This window comes from Zychaea mexicana, assembly GCF_025766255.1.
Source record: "Zychaea mexicana strain RSA 1403 chromosome Unknown BDB00scaffold_190, whole genome shotgun sequence".
Classification (NCBI taxonomy): domain Eukaryota; kingdom Fungi; phylum Mucoromycota; class Mucoromycetes; order Mucorales; family Lichtheimiaceae; genus Zychaea; species Zychaea mexicana.
This window is the reverse complement of record NW_026516853.1, coordinates 17724-34868: the sequence shown is the minus strand read 5'-3', so window position 1 is coordinate 34868 and position 17145 is coordinate 17724. Positions and strand designations below refer to the sequence as shown.

The window sequence follows — 17145 nt, the reverse complement described above, 5'->3', positions numbered from 1 at the left end:
GACAATTTTTTTTTTACTTTGGCGTGTCCAGATAGGCGGGCATTCTGGACATTTTTTTTTTTACTTTGGCGTGTCCAGACAGGCGGGCATTCTGGACATTTTTTTTATTTTACTTTGCGTGTCCAGCCAGACAGGTCTTTTTTTTTTTTTTTTACAACTGGCATTACTGGCATACAATTCAGCTGTTGCATTATAACAAGGGGGAGTGAAAAGTTATAACACGAGTATGAAAGGTTATAAACATGAAATGGTTTTTTCAGATATATCAAACTCCTGCAAAAAAGCTTCACTCAACATTGAATGCCCATGTTTTCGTAGAAAGATAGTTTCTTCAGAGCGCTTGACTGTTACAACACTTGTCCAAGCATTTATGAGAATACGTAACAATTCCTTTAAAATCACATAGTTTCAAGCTATTGGAAGCTTCAGTGATCCGGGTCATCAACGTTTCCTTGTCAAGAAACTTGTTACGTTTCACTTTGCTTTTGACCACTGACCAGAATTGTTCAATTGGATTGAGCTCAGGTGAATATGGTGGTAAGTAAGCGCAGTGGTAGCCGCGAGATATTACATATTTGGCTATGTCTTCTGATGTATAGATAGGAGCATTATCCATCACAATATAGTGACCTTTCATGTGTGGATACTGGTCCATTTCATCCATTGTGGTTTTCAGAAAACTGACATAGTGTCCCGTAACCGTTCCTTTGCTTGTATGCACAATGCCATCTCCCCTCTTTCTCTTTTTATTGGATGGAGGCTGAGGAAGTCTAAGGCTGCATTTGATTAGACCCTCAGCAGAAATGGCACCTAAAATGGTTGTTGTTGTTGCTCGTGTTTTAGGAACTGTGACCACTGCCGGTGTACCTTTCCTTGACCATGCCATGCTACGTTTCAAATTAATATGGAAAGCAGATTCGTCAAGAAAGACACAGTTTCTCGTAAAATCCATGTCTGTTTTTTCCCATTTACGAATCCAATTCAAGCGCTCTTGAATCTTTTCTTCGCTGTTCCGCTCTATGGGTTATAGTCGAGCTTTTTTGAGAGACAAATTGCAATGTTCTTTTACAAAATCAAACAATGTTGTTTTAGATACTTTTAATTCTGTGAATATCTGCTTTAACTTCTTCATTACTTCGTCTAAGACGACTGAAGGATTCCCATCAATGCACTCGAGAATAACGCTTTGTGATCCTCATAGAGAATACATGGACGACCAGTCTTTTTTCATTTTTCAAAGACACTGTCAGGATCCTTCTTGTACTGTTTAGCCCAGTTTTGTGCTGTACGAATATGAATCCCGAGTTGTTTTACAGCAGCAGCCGCACTCATACATCTCTCAAGCAGTAGCTTGAAGAACCTCACTTTATCCTGATCCGAATAGCGTGTATAATTTCGCTTCATGGATGTTTCCCTCATAATAACATCACTACAAGGCTTTCTCTCCTCCGTCTACATTGTCTCTACTTCTTTCTCGCTCTCTAGAGGCAATTGAGCTAAGTATTGTGTATGAGAGCTCCACGTTTCAAGACGAAACTGTTCCTCATCAACTATATAATCTATTGGTTCAGGTCTGCCATACTCATCTACGATGGAACCTTTCCCATTTTCAAACAAGAATTGAATGTTCATTATTTATGATCTCTGATGTAATTGTGAAAAAGAAATAAAACAAGGACAAGCACTTGGCACGCTCTTATATACCCAACAAATGCCAAGGCTTTTTTGTCTTACAAATCATTTTTAGCCAAGGCGAATTTATATGTTGTACAATACGAATTTTATTATCGCCATCAGGCAAATTGATTTTCCACCAGGGCGAATTTATTTTCTGTGCAACCTGAATTTTGTTCTCGCCACAAGGCGAATTTACTTTCCGGAAAGAGTGTACTATAAATAAAAATAAGTACTTAATATAAAAGATAAAGATAAAATACCCTCAATCATATTAGTGTTGAATAATTGGTTACCATCGTTATGACCTCTACTTTGATTCACAGTAGCAAAACCATCTGTATGATTAATAGCAACATGATCAAAACCAAACTCTCTTAACCACATGAAAGAATATTTTATATTCCTTTAAACAATTCCATTTTTAATAATTCATTTACTTTCAATAGCTGCCAAATATTCATTAATAATTCTTTCATCACTAAGATCTTCCTGTCACACCCAGTCATTGTATGTTTCGTCATAATCTTTCTATTTAATATAAAATTTCATTCTTATTTTAAATTTTCTATATTTTATAATTTTTTCAACTTCAAAACTATCAAATATATATTAAACAATAAAAAATTGAATCATTATTATCTATATTAATTTTTAGTTTTATTTTATATGGTTTCTTTTCATCCTATAGAGTACTATTATTGATTGCTATTTTAGGATCAATGTAAAAGCTTTTATTACATAATATACATTAATTTAGTATTATTAAGTTAATTAATTTTAAATAAATTTTATCAAAACTTTTAATATTAATACATTCCATTTTATTTAATATGTATTATTCAATTTATTTTTATTTAATATGTATTACTCGCTTTATTTACGAAACTATATTTGCTAAATATTGACAGTTTATGTCGTATGAATCAAAACAGAACAAAAACATCAAGTGATTAATTGATATGTCTTAACATTATATCTTGGTAGGGTTAAATTTTTTTTTTCATTTTTCATATATTTCTCAATATATATAATTGTATTCAAATATAAAAAATATTATATAACACTCAGTATAATGACATGCAAATTAATTGTTTTATTAAATGATCATGTTTTGAAAGCATTATTTGTTCTATTAAATTATTATATTTATATATAATAAAATGTTCTTCATGTATAGAGCATGACAGTCAGAGATAATCCTAGTATCTGGACGGACATATTGCTAAATTAAAGGGATAAGTGTATCAGCTGTTCTATTAGGAACAATTACCAAAAATGCCTTGCCAGCAAGCCCATTTCTCTTTTTTTTGACCATTTCAAAGAACCAGACTCCCTCAACATGTTAGCCTCGATTATGCTTGTGCTTTCCAAACTTGCTTTATTCAATATTCCTTTTTTCCTACACCCATGAATTCTCATAGTTAAGGGTCCTCACAAGCTAGGCCGGGATGGCTCTCTGCCAGAACCAACTCGACCTGGCCCAAGGACTGACCTGAGAACCAAGTTCTTCAACTGCAATTTCAAGAGGGATGGAATTACACAAATTATAATGATAATTGTATGAATCGAAGGAAACACGTAATTATTGTAGTGCATAGCAAAATATGTGAATAACAGATGTGTTTTATTTCAGTTGTAGATATATAGTACGATCGTGCGTGGTTGATTGTTGACTTTAAGTATTGAAATGTGTTCTAACTGCTGACTGGTGGGGGGATTTCAGGAATTGCTGGAAAAAATTGCTGGATAAAATGTGTAGTAACGTGCATACAAATTGCTGAGAAGAGAATTTTGACGTGCCTTTGGTTTGGTTCGCAGCATTAAATGCTGCGTGCTCAGCAGTGCTAATTATACTTATAACGAATGAACATAAACGATTAAAAGGAAGAACACCAAAAGCAAAAATTGGGCACTTAGCAGTGGTACAGCTCAGTATGCTGCTGACTTCTAAAAACTTCCTTTTATAAAACGACAGGCGAGGTATTACTTATCACTATTTGAAGAGAAGCTGCCGTTCAGTATCATTATCCTTAACGCGTCATGAAAAGTATAAAGGTAACACCTTTATTTTTGAGCAAAATAACTCAATTATTTACTTATATACAGCTTGAACCATTCTACTCTATATCCATACCTTTTTATATCACATCCAACGCAATGACCTACCCAAACTACTCAGTTCGCTCATGGTGCTCTTTCTGATCGCATAAGATTAATCTAGGATATTCCATCATATGCAATATCACCTGCAACCAGCTGATGATAGTACTATTTTTTGAGCTTCAAAATCTATTTTGTGACAAGGCTTTCTGAATCTACAGTGGATCAATTCCTTCCTTCATCTCATTCTTTTTTTTTACATCCAACAGGTAAACTCGCATTGCTGGCCATACCAGCTGTACTGCCATAGTTCAAGCATGAAGACTGAAAATTCTAGCAAGTGCATTTTTGCCACAGGTATCTAGACTCTTCAAAGGGCATCATTTTTTACTTGAATATAATATTTATTGCACAGAGAAAAAAACGTTTGGCATAAGTATAACTAGTGTAGAAGGACAGGTGCATAGTGAAAGAGTGGAATGGAAAAAAATAATGAGGATGGGTGAGCGGTACTATACCCTGCATTCCTGAGAATTACATCTTTGTCAAATAAGAACGTCGCTGGAAAATCCGTGAACGTAGTCATGGTGGCACCGTCGGACGCATGTACACTGTCTCCCCAAGCCAAGTCGAAAAGTATCATTTAAGATCATTGTTGTACTATGTTCCTGGTGCAACAAGTTTTAATGACCTCAAGACCGTTGAAAACGAGCGCTTGCCAACATTTCAAGCTGCTGCAAGGAGGCGTGGTCTGCTAACTGGACAACAAGAATGGCTGGATTGCTTAGAGTAGACATCCACGTACCAACTTCCCAGAGCTTTACAACTGCTTTTTTCTGTTTTCCTAACATACTGTCAGCCTGAAGATCCATACGCTCTATGGATAGCTTACCACACACATCTTTGGGAAGAGTTTTTGCAAGCTGCAAGAGTTGGAGCAAATGACCAATCTCTGGCACGGATAGTACGTATGAGGCTGGAAAAGCCAATCAAATAGGACTTTAACATTTGGGTTTGCCAATTAAAATGGACTTTTACAATTGGGTTGCCAATAAAACTAGACTTTGACGATGTTGTATCACTTCTGGGTTACTTTCTATACACTGGCTTCAGTTGGTTTGATTCTCAGTGGACGCTTACTGAGCTACAAATTGACACATACACGAGCTATATGCATGAGAATTGTTTCACCCCTTAACTGTCAGTAGTAACAAAATGCTTCCTAACGATAAAAAGCCCGGTAGACCAAAAGGCACCAAAAACCAACCTGGTCATTCTGTGGGAAGACCCAAGAAAAAACAACTGCAGCGCCAGCACACCCACTAAGGCAACTCACCCTTGATTTCGCACAGCATCGCGTCGACATCGCGTCACCTCCTACCAATTCAAATGTAGATCCTGGTGATGAAAATGAGCACAACCGAGCTCAACCTGAGCCAGCAACTGAAAAACAAATCCTATCGCTCCAGCAACCGCTTGAAAGTGTCGAAGACCTGGCGACTGTTTATGAGCTTTTGGGACGAAGCAACGGTTTGGCTACCAACTCTGCTATCGATGAAGCATCCTCAGACGCCGGTTACGTTGATGAAAGCGAGCTGATACCCAATGATGACCTCAACGATGGCGAAGAATCTGATAGCGTCATTGACACTTATCTTCTCAATCTTCAAGAGCGAATCAAGAATGATGGCAGCATGCCAAAAGAGTACCGTGAGTGAACATTCTGGGTCTAACCGCCTGATCCTTATTTGGCGCCCATGCGAAGCGATGATTTCGACCCAATTGTCCTATATTATCCACGCGTGCTCTTATGGTTTCCCCATTTGCTTATCAAGTAGATTAAGACACTGAAATGCCAGAAAGTAAAGGAAGATGGAACAAGATGCGAAAAGCCGCTCAAGAGCAGTCAAAAACACCATATGCCCGTCGAGTAGTAGACTTGGATAGGTACACATTATACAGCTTACTATGCAATAGCAACTAATTTTTTTCACTGAACTTATGACTACTTGCCAGTTGTTTCTATGTAATGGGATCCCGCTATCAGTGCACAGGCTGCAACAAAATGTGTATTAGCAATGATGAGGAAATCATCCGTCAGCTATCAGAAATACTGCAATGCGAGTATCCTGCATATATGACCCATCGAAATGGGCTTTTCAAGGCGGTTGGTGATCTTTACAGGTCATATGTCCAATATTCAGTAGGCCCCAAACGCTTCAGCAAAATACTGCGGGGGATGCATATGTTGAAGTATGCTAAGTTGCGTCTACAGTACCTGCAAGCTATTGGTTTTCGCCGCTCCCACCCATCTGTGAAACAGATGATGTTAAATGCCGCTAACATCGTACCTTCCAGCAGCAGCAGCAGCGTCATTTCATTTTCTGAATTTGCTGATCGCACAAAATATACTGGCCACGTTTTCTCGGCGCAGTATTTACGAGTATTCTACACTGCTTTTATACGCGAGTTGCGCCCTTTCATGGATAAGCAGATGGAGGTCCTTGACGGTGTTTATCTTAAAGGTGACCATACTTTCAAGATAATCAAGTTGACGAGCAAACTCAATAGGCAGCCTGCTTTTGCGGCACTCTATACCATTCTCAACGAATACGAAGAAGTACGCTTGCAGTTCTTGGTTCCCACGAAGTCCCTCGAGCATTTACGATACGCTTTCGATGCGATGCGTAACGCGTACGAGCTCTATGGCTACAAGCAACCACAAGTGTTCTTAACAGATAACGTGACCGGCGATCAAGGCTTTCTCAAAAGAACACTTCCTTCCCTTACACAAGATGTCGTTCCAGTCACTGAAAAAGAGCCATCTGATTCCATGGAAACCTGGTCATATCTACTTTGTACCGTTCCTAAGGATCAAGTTACTGTCAAATGCATCTACAACTACGAGGATATAGAAGATTGCATTGACGAATTCCTTAAGCAAGGACCTGTCCAAGCGTGTACGCACACTGGGTGATAGGATTCGACTGCGAGTGGCCAAGCGAGAAAAGAACGAAGCGATAAATCGGGAAAGTCGCCACAATACAAATTTCAGATAGCCACTGCGTTCTTGTATGCTGTCCTTTCCGAGCTACCGCCGTCATTATGCACCCTCCTTTAAAACGTGAGCATCCTAAAAATTGGACGTAACGTTAACAAAGATCTCAATTACATCAGCCAAGATTACAAAACACCCTGTAAAGGTGGCTACGAGCTTGGTGGTTTCTGTAAAAGTCAAGGTGCAATTAGCGATGGAAGGATGGGATTAGCAACGATTTTTGAATCTGTGCTTGAGCATACATTGTTCAAAAAAGATACCATATGCACTGGACCGTGGAGTGCTCAGATGTTATCACAAGATCAAGTGGACTACGCCGCACTTGATGCGTGGGCGGCACTTAAGATTTTCGAAGAAGTGAAAAGCCATGGTATTATTGGCACACGCATTTCCGAGTATATAGTTGAAGGTTATGATGTGAAAAAAAATGCGAGAGATCTGACGTCTTTGTTCTGCTAATTTTGAATATTATATTAGGCACCCACATTTCGTATCACCCTGGGAATGTTCATGATGCTGCTGCTTATAGTGAGATATGCGAACAGTTTGACAAATTGGGCGATGTCATAGTATGTTGCTGTCACAATCAAAAGAATTACAACACCTGGTGCGATGCTCAAAGCTCACGACAAATGTTTGTGAGATTTTGGTAACACTCCGTTTAAAGTGGTTGTCAGGCGCGCAGAGCTCCGTACATATAAACCTGTTTTGATACAAGAGGCCGCATCAAATAATCCACCAGAGAAAACTGGTCATATACATATATCAGCTGAGGAGGATATTCCTGCAGAGCGTACGTATTTTCTTTATATCTGCGAAAAACCTCTAGATGACATCTAAGCCAGCATTATAAACCTTTTGAATATATTTATATTTATCACAATGATTGAGAGCGATGGCAGCTTAAAAGATTTGAGCGATGATGAAGATCTGAATCATGGTGATATATGCAATGCCTACGACGACGATATACATCTATCATCAATGATGGATGGAATCGATGAGCAAAGCCAATCGTACAGGCAGGCGCAGCTCAATAATGTCTCGAACAATAGCAATAGCGAACACGCAAGTTCCAATCCAATCCGCTCTAGAATCTTGAAGGATGTGTTTCATCTAATGGATTTCATCAAAGTTTCCCGCAAGCATGGCCTTTCTAAAGTTTTCTCGCGTGCATTTCGTGATGCAATTTTTGTCGTTGATTAAAAATGAGCAGGATGAAGATTGAATAATAAAGATCCTGGAGAAAAACGGCACTACATGGAGAAAGAAGCTAGCTGAGAATCCAGATTGGGTTTTCCGTAGAGTCAGACGTAAGTTTATCAATTGAATTTTCAAATAAGTTGTTTATGTCTACATCGCATTTACGAAAAAGCTATAACAATGGCATTGTTTCTAGGTGTCGTACCAGCACCATGAAAATTGTATTCTACTGTGAAGAACTTATTCACAAAGTATCGACCGCTGCGATGTGCAAGAACAGGACGGCTGCTTTTTGATTACGAGAACTGGAGACAGGCAAAAAGTGTGTTGAAGACAATTCATCAAGGTCATCTCTCCGATCCACCAGGTATTCCTTTGTATTTCATTGCTGGCATGGATAAGGAAGGCTTGATTTTATATCGCTGTAGTAGAGGAACAAATTCATTGGAAGGTGGCATCCATCAAAATCTTATTTGTAGCTTTGGATTGTTTGGTGCTAGCGTTGAACTCATTGAACCTGCATTAGTGGATTACAGATTGCGACACAATACTGATGTAAGAATGTAACCCAAGTAGTGAATGTGTGACTATCTCATAAAATAACCGAGCATATGAAATTTGTAATAGGTTGGAATGGCTAATAGATACGGCCGCATCCATGACGGTCATTATAGTCCTTGGATCACGCAGCATATCAATGATTTAGAGAATGCACTTGGCTTATGTGGAATTCATAACGAACCTGGCATAGACGAGCGGGAACTGCAACTCATTTCGTCAAACGAGTCTTTTGGGAGTTCTCCTTTGCCTGCCGATCTGATGCATAAATATGGTATCGTGCATTCAACATCAGCTGCAAACAACACGACGCACACCTCTTCCTCTTTGGAAGTTGCTACATTAGTGATAATTAATAGCTCAACATTACACAAACACAGTGCTCAATATTCATTCATTGCATCTCACCAAAGAGCAGCACACGCCATCATACCAGTCCACACGCCCGCCGAAAAATCGAAGTTTGACCTACTACTCATTGACAACTTCGCCGACTATAAAACCAAGTCTATTGATTTTCAACGTTTTGCTAAGCTCTGGTCAAGAACAGTTGACGGCTGTAACATTTTCTACCAGACACCGGAGCATCTACGTAGCTATTATAATACTTGGAAAGAGCAAGATAACGTCGCTAGAACTATCACCAACAACCAAAAAGTGATTGAAAACGTAGGTGCTGCTAACAATGCTCCAGATCGTAAAAGATCAGCTCCTGCCCCAAAGCAGCCAGTTCCATCAAAAATGCCACGCATCCAGAATACCTCAGCAGACAGTACCAGCAGTTCATCAAACCAACAACTTTCCAATACATCTCATTACCGACAAATTGCTCCAATTGCTCCAACCAATATTTTAGTTCAATCAAGCAGGATATGCACTAACATCTAAACACCACCATTTAATCAAGAACAATATCAACAGTGCTACTATCATTAACTGCAACCTATTGTTTACCAACAGCATACAATATTTTCACAGCAGTTTAGTCATCAGCTGCAATTTTCGAACACTACTATGTCGCATCAGCGTACACATCCTTCTCAACAGCAATTAACGCTTCCACTATACCTATCTTTACAACATGCACCTACACAAATACGAATGCAACAGCATCATCAGCAAACTATACTTCTACGTAATAGCAGTAACAATATTATCAATAGCTCTGCGAACAATGTAACCGCTGGTTTGCCAAAGCGGCATAAGAAGACATGTAGCAACTGTGGCGAAGAATGGTGTAATGGCAAGAATAATCAGACACGATACTGAAAAAACCAAATCCACAAATAATCATTACCCTCACCTATATAATAGTTTTAATCTCTTTATTATAAATGTCAAATTAATATGTTCAAATCACCCCCATGAAATATCTGCAAAGAAGTAATTTTCTGTGGCAGCTTAAAAGAGCGCCCGCAAGAAAAGCTCCCTAGAGCTTACGCTCTGGGAAGCTTTTCCAAATTAAAAAAATTAACTCACCTAGCCTCATACATACTATCTGAGCCCAACCTCTGCCACCAGACGACTGTATATATGGACAAGGATTACTTGCTATTGAATCCATCATGGCAAGTGCATCACGGTCCCTTACAGAATTCTATGGTTTTATTCTCCGTGAGGAAAACGACCAACAACCGCCTGCGCCACTGATCATCCATCAACAACGCGACATTGCTACAGGCCTACAAGCCCAGCGCGTCTCAGAACTCACATTCAATGACAATAAGCAAGCGGTATTTGATGGAGTATGCAGAGGTTTGGAACGTCCACGCACCGAATCAAAGGTTTACTTTGTCGATGGACCCAGTGGCACAGGCAAAACATATGTGCTCAATGCTCTCATTGAGTATGTCAGGCGTCGTGGTGATATTGCTCTTTCAGTTGCTACCAGTGGCACCGCAGCACTGCTCATGCAAGGCGGTAGAACAGCACATTCATTATTTAAGATTCTGCTTGAGATTGATCAAACCATATACTGCTCATTTACACCACGATCTGCCACAGCACAACTTCTAAGACTTGCAACTTTGATCATATGCGACGAAGCATTAATGATCAGCAAAGATCTCATTGAATGCGTTAATCGAAGTTTGCAAGATCCGATGAAATCAGATGACCCAGCATTAGAGCATGTTCCTTTTGGTAGAAAATTAGTTGTTTTTGGCAGTGATTTTCACCAGGTAATCATTCATTTCTATTAATCTGCAGGGTATTGGGGTAAACAACTTGACTTTGATTGTATATTGTTGTCTAGGTTCTTCCAGTCATTCCTAGAGCTTCTCGAGCACAGATTGTGACACAATGTTCAAAGTGATCCAATATATGGCGCCAAACCCAAGTCTTCCATCTTCAGACCAATATGCATGTATAGCAAGCCACCGACGCCCACAACTCTGAACAATTACGAGAGTTTGCCGAATATCTATTGCGAATAGGTGAACACAGAGAGCCAATTGCTCCTAGAACTGAAGATAGAGTCAAAGTCTGTGGCTCTATACTATTGCCTGGATACAACCTACTTACCTTAATTGACACTTTATATGGCAATATGCTTATAACCTCTCCCTCCCACGAGTTCCTCATGTCACGAGCTATTCTGACACCAAAAAATATCGACGTTGTAACAATCAATGAAACAATCTTGGAATCAAAATTCCCTGGAACGTCTGAGGAGTTTCTCAGTACAGATAGCATGGTCGATCCTGAAGAGTCCTTGGCATATCCAACGGAGCTTTTGAACTCACTTTCTCCATCCGGTCTTCCACCACACAAACTCACTCTCGAGCCAGGTTGTCCTGTCATGCTCTTACAAAACCTGAATACTGCTCAAGGCCTTTACAATAGAATGCGTTTAATCATCATATCTTTTCGCCGCAATGTCATTGAAGCTGAAATCGCCACAGGTACATATGTTGGCGAAACAGTCCTATTGCCTCGCATCATACTTACTTAGAAAAAGAGTGAAGTTTTATTGTCACTCACGCTCTCTACCACTAATGTCTGTATGTTGCACATCTCAACTCCCACACCACTTTGTCTAGCTCTTTGAACAGCTCAACCTTATCCTTTCACTGATACGCCACAACCTTAGCGCTGGAATTGGGTGTAACAAATGCAACAGTAAAGTCAAACTGTCTATCCGACCACTTGTAGATAGGGTCAGGCTGCAATCCGAGAGAGAAGTCTTTCGCGCCACTGAATACTTTGTATGCGTCAATACTGAGAAAACACACAACCGACGGTCGGTAATAGCGTATCTTTCTTTTCAGCAGCCTTGCACCTGTCTCCTTCTCTTCTGCAGTCAATTCAGCAGCAGTGTGTGTCGGTCGCGAACACAGGTTTGTGAATCCAACTCCAAAATCTTTGGCCATTCGCGCACTGTCTGATGGGCCGACGTGAGTCCACACCAAATCTACTCTACTGCTTCAGTACATCTCTTTTACAGAAAAAATCAGCAAAAACTATCAATTGAAATACCTGTAGAGTTGAGGCAAAACCAAAAGTGGTTCGACCTCCCGGCATAGAACTTCCCGACCAAAAAACTGTGTGGGTCTGGATTAATCCCAACAAACAGAACGTGCACACCACGCTCAATCACGTCTTCTAGCATCGTAAATTTTTGAATAATAAATGAAGAAAAAGTCAATTCCAAATTTGTTCCACGTCACCTGCTCCTTCACGGAATTCACATCGTTCCACAAGCATTAACTTTGAACGCAGTGACGACAAGCCATTAAATACAAAACAACACACACAGACCTCGGAGCACTTTTACTTCAATTCGTTCTCTATCTGCTACTATCAACACCAGTTTCTTGATGCCACCAAACCACCAGCAACCGACATTCCCTAAAGGCGAGCCAATGCTTTGGAACGAAAGCAGTATCTGTAGCTATCGCAAGTACTACGCCTCCAAACCTAGTCTATACTGCGCCTTCTGCTGTTGTGTACTATACCCCAAAGAAAAGTACCTCTGCACAAACGAAGACATCCAGTTGCAAGATTACCCTTGTGTGAAGTGGGATATTCCGCCAATCGTTACAGACGAGTTCAAAGTCGCCATATGCAAGTCCCACACTAAAGGCGACGACGATCTCGTTGCATACATGCCAGAACTCCTAAGTCCTGTTCTCGAGTGCACAAAAAACTTGAACTGGCGCGAGCTAGCTTGCATCTCACCGATCAGAATGCTATCTGAGATTACTAGACTGGGTTCTAGAAACGGGTCCATAATGGGTCACTACAATCTAGCAGGAGGGCTAAGCCTAGATTACAATTACGACTTTGCTGGCATGCGCTTCGACAGTACACTCGGAGTGATGTACAGTGAGGAAAACACTACTTGTACGTACACAGTCAAGTGAACGTTTTTTCAAATATCACATTTACTAACAGGAAACAACAGCGATCAATGTGGCCACCGTGCAACGTGCGTGGAATGAAACAAAGGCACAAAAACCCATCCTCAGCGAATTCGACGATCCCGTTTTGAATCATGAACTCGTTCGATACTTTGTGAAAAACCACACAAAGAAAATGCAAACAATCGGCTGGGACGAAAACATGATCATGCCGGTAAACGACATTAGACCGACATCTACAGATTACGTCGATCGTTTCGAAAAACTCTCGGTTAATGCGTCCGGTCATTCAAGAATCAAGTTTACCGATGATCGCTTGTTTATGCTTCTGTTCCCTTGGCTCTTTCCAGACCGAACAGGACAGCCCAAATACTCTGAGCGAGAACGCATTTCTTTAAAAGACCACTAGAAGTTGCTCTTGTTGAACCCTCGTGACCGACGGTTTGGACAAAGTCCAGCTTTCATTTTCTTTGCCGCAGACATGCTCGAAAAAATCGCTATCTCGGAATACAGCCACCGAGTCATGCATGCTTCTCACTTACCCACAGTCAATGTGAACAACATTTACAGTCAAAATTCCGAAACCGGTGAGAGACACATCCGCGAAGATATCACAATCGGCATCCCCCACACAATCAGATCAAGCTTTGGCTACAAGCGCAAACGCTTTCTGAATTTGATGGCAATGTTCCATGCCCTGAACGAGCCACAAATTTTCTTGACTTTCACCTGCAACGACTTCGTGCCCGAAATACTTGAAGCTGTCGGCAGTGACAAACCGTGGACTGATCCGGTTCTGTTTGCAAACCATTTCAGACACATGTGGAGCGAACTTTAGATTCGCATCAAGCGTACCTTCGGCCAATGCGTAGGAGGCATTACTGACCATTTTTGGGTCCTAGAATTGCAAGCTCGCGGATCGCCGCACATTCACTGTGTGCTTTGGACCAGAAAAACTTTTGAAGAACTGGCCCGAGACCCCAACGTTGTCTGTACTCATGTACCAAGGGGGAACTGTGAATTGAGACGTCTCATTCTCCGGCACCAAGTCCATAGCTGCACCTCCTACTGCAAGCCAAACTCGTCATCAAAGTGCCGCTTCAGGTTTACTTTCCCACCTTGTGACGAGACAAAATACGAAAACGGTCGCGTCTAATACAAGAGACCAGCCGAATATGCACACATTAACCCCTACAACCCGACACTGCTAGCTTGGTCCCAATGCAACATGGACATCCAGCTAAACAAAGGGCCAAATACACTTCGCTACTTGTGCAGATATTTGAGCAAAAACGACAGCGCTGCAGATTTTGCTATCGTTGACGAGAGCAATGCTGACGACCTCACAGCTGCTCAACGACATTTTCGAGGTCGAAATCTCGGTATCGTCGAGGCTGTGTTTGACGTCTGCAGCTTTCACAAAGAGCAGAGCAGCAAGGCTGTCGTATACATCTCCACAAGCCTTCCAGGTGAAGAGTATCGCACGATCCGTCGACGCCAACACATGTCCGAAGCAAACGGTCAAGGAGACGGAGCCGGCGAAAGTGTAGTCTACAAGACACACTTAGGTAAGTCATCTTCTAATCAGTGCATCGCCAACTTTCTCACTCACACTTGCCAAAGAAATGTACATGGCTAGACCACTCGAGCCCGAGGTCGAAGTTTTGACAATACCACAGTTCTTCACCCAGTACTACAAAGTTTATACAAGAAGCAACACTGGAAGAGTACTGCGCAGTCTTGACAATTCGAAGTGGATCCGTCGGGTTAAAGACAGTGCGCTGTAGAGAACTCGTTTTCTCAGCCCATCTTCGGGTGAGGCCTATTATTACCAGCAAATTCTGCTAAGAGCCCCTTTCTGTCGCATAGCAGAAGTAGCTAACATTCTCAGATGGGGCACATACCGAGGTAAGTCTATTCATGCCTTTTCTAATGCTTCCACCAGCTCATATGTGCTAACCGCCTTCAAGCGATGTATCTAACGCAAGAAGGGCGAACTGCACTGGACCGTGAAACAGAGCAGGCCTTAAATGAAATAGAAGGCATCGCAAACAATGCCGAAATTAGAGAACTGCAAACTAATGTGGCAACAATGGATTGGGACGTCTCTGCACTGCGAACAGACACGTCGGCAACAGACGCTGACCATGAAGTTTTGCGCCGCTTGGACATGTTCTCTCCTTCGCAGTACACAGCACACTCAAACGCCTTGGCCGCAATGGAAGCAAGGACACCCGTGCTTATCCACGGAAGCGCAGGCCATGGAAAGTCCTTTGTTCTCGACACCATGGACCTTCACTTTCAAAATCTTGGGTACAAGGTACTGTTTTGACAACTGCAGATCAAAAAAAAACGATCAGACACAATCCTGACCACTCCCATTTCACGTCACACCACAGGTTGTAAAAGTCACTTACACCGGTGTCGCAGCGTGGAACATTAAAGGACAAACAATCTATCGCTTTTTTGGCATGGCGAACAAAGAACAGCTCCCACAATACCGTCACGTTGAGCAGTATCTGCAATTGAACGACCGGGTAGTATTCCTTATAGACGAGGTATCCATGATATCCGCTGAATTACTGGATACCATGGATGAGACACTCAGACAGGTTTCCCAGAATGGCTCAAAGTGGGGTAGATACCCTGTAGCTTTTTTTTGGCGATTTCGCACAGCTACTGCCATTTAGCAATTCCTGTCTCCCTGTCCTAGACGGCGCAATTTTCAAGGACATCCAAACAGAATTAGTGTACCACCCCCAACGCTCAACTGACCTGGCACTCATGCAAGTTCTCCAAGCAGTAAGATTTGACCAAGTGCACAACGACCAAGCCTGCATTCCGCTTCTTGCATCCAGGCTGATACACCACGACAGCGACATTCCATCTGACACTGTTGTTCTGACACCGCGAAGGGCTGCCGCCCGTCAATTTAACACACTGCGCCTTTCCCAGCTCAACGCCCTGAAACAAACGTACCACAGCATTGACCACACTGGTGGAGACCCCGAGTCAGCTAAAAGCGCACTAACTGAAACGCAACTACAAAAGGTTTTGTTTTTCGGAACAATTTTCCACATTGCAATTAGTAACTAACAATTTGTCTATCGCATAGACTCTTGACTTAAAGATAGGTTGCTCGGTGATGCTCATCCAGAATTTGGACATAGAAAATGGCTGGGTCAATGGCCAGCTTTGCAGTGTTGTAGCATTTGAAGACGATGTCATACACATCTCCGCCACAGACGATCCAAGCAACCGTTACGCTGTCACTAGAGTCAAATGTGACGTAGACGACATACCATACTCGCGTACTCAATTCCCTCTGACTCTAGGATACGCTCTGACAATTCACAAAGTTCAAGGTATCACACTTAACAAAATTTCCATTTTCACCGGCAACTTCTTCAGCCCAAGTTTACTGTACGTAGCCCTGTCCCGCGCTCCCATCGACACAGTTCCCTATACGGCTTGCATTTTCAATGAAGATCAACAAGGCTCAAGGACAAACATTTGACATGATCGGCCTTTATCTACCAAAACCTGTTTTTATGCATGGTCTACTATATGTAGCATTGTCGTGGGTCAGAACGCCACGCTCTGTAGTAATCACCTTGGATTCTCAAAAAGGAGAACCTAGGGTGATAAATTCTCCCAAAAAGGAAAACCTCACACTGATAATTGATTTATAGCCACTCATTTTACTTTAGAAAACTCCTCTTACCGTACAATAACTAGCAATAAAAAGTATCTTTTAACAACCCTCTATCCTCTGATTATCCTTTCTCATTGGCTACGGATCCACCCACCAAAAAGTGACTTAACACCTTGTCGTAGTAATAATGACCGGCCTTTAATTATTCTGTTTTGGCTAGGGGTCGCAATTGGACGGGTCATAACTTGGGTTGACGGGTCACTACTGATTTTGATTTGGTGACAAAGGAGGTGTCAATCAACCTGAGCTTGAGCACTGGAAGTGCAAAACTACATGTATACACAGCTCTCTAAGATGATGGCACGCAAATTCCTAGCAGTGCTAGCAATATCTACGTTTTGTGTGATTATTCTTAAAGGTAAAGGGGTTTGTGCCATAACAAAAGAAATCGTTTGCGCTCACATGCATTAAAGAAAGCATAATGGTTAAAGTGTGGTTAAATATCGACTTCCTTTAAATGCCCTTAATCCTTT

The 17145-nt window shown here is 41.4% G+C and overlaps 4 protein-coding genes across 4 annotated transcripts; 3 read left to right on the top strand and 1 right to left on the bottom strand.

Annotated features, from left to right (window-relative positions):
* Positions 1 to 5629: 5629 nt before the first annotated feature.
* Positions 5630 to 9865, top strand: BDB00DRAFT_879759 (uncharacterized protein; the record flags this gene model as incomplete). Its single annotated transcript, XM_053127911.1, has 7 exons — positions 5630 to 5724; positions 5854 to 6737; positions 6939 to 7205; positions 7313 to 7404; positions 8276 to 8593; positions 8666 to 9451; positions 9557 to 9865. 7 exons carry the CDS (start codon positions 5630 to 5632, stop codon positions 9863 to 9865), a joined length of 2751 nt encoding a protein of 916 aa, XP_052972662.1.
* Positions 9866 to 11664: 1799 nt separating this feature from the next.
* BDB00DRAFT_776429 (uracil-DNA glycosylase-like protein) lies at positions 11665 to 12206 on the bottom strand (the record flags this gene model as incomplete). Its single annotated transcript, XM_053120273.1, has 2 exons — positions 11665 to 12008; positions 12074 to 12206. The coding sequence occupies 2 exons, from the start codon at positions 12204 to 12206 to the stop codon at positions 11665 to 11667; spliced, it is 477 nt and encodes a 158-aa protein (XP_052972661.1).
* Positions 12207 to 12243: 37 nt separating this feature from the next.
* BDB00DRAFT_214570 (uncharacterized protein) lies at positions 12244 to 13482 on the top strand. The gene is made up of 2 exons (XM_053116493.1): positions 12244 to 12940; positions 13002 to 13482. The coding sequence occupies exons 1-2, from the start codon at positions 12415 to 12417 to the stop codon at positions 13364 to 13366; spliced, it is 891 nt and encodes a 296-aa protein (XP_052972660.1). The 5' UTR covers positions 12244 to 12414; the 3' UTR covers positions 13367 to 13482.
* A 703-nt stretch (positions 13483 to 14185) lies between these two features.
* Positions 14186 to 16814, top strand: BDB00DRAFT_793478 (uncharacterized protein; the record flags this gene model as incomplete). The annotated part of the gene is made up of 6 exons (XM_053121210.1): positions 14186 to 14525; positions 14827 to 14865; positions 14976 to 15277; positions 15634 to 15759; positions 16073 to 16322; positions 16795 to 16814. The coding sequence occupies 6 exons, from the start codon at positions 14186 to 14188 to the stop codon at positions 16812 to 16814; spliced, it is 1077 nt and encodes a 358-aa protein (XP_052972659.1).
* Between the last annotated feature and the right edge of the window lie 331 nt (positions 16815 to 17145).

What these genes read in the sequence shown, in the direction of transcription:
- BDB00DRAFT_214570 (XM_053116493.1), top strand. Translation starts at nt 12,415, where the DNA reads ATGCCACCAAACCACCAGCAACCGACATTCCCTAAAGGCGAGCCAATG. An exon ending in CAGTGAGGAAAACACTACTT is followed by an intron (nt 12,941 to 13,001) that starts GTACGTACACAG and finishes AGGAAACAACAG; the next exon opens with CGATCAATGTGGCCACCGTG.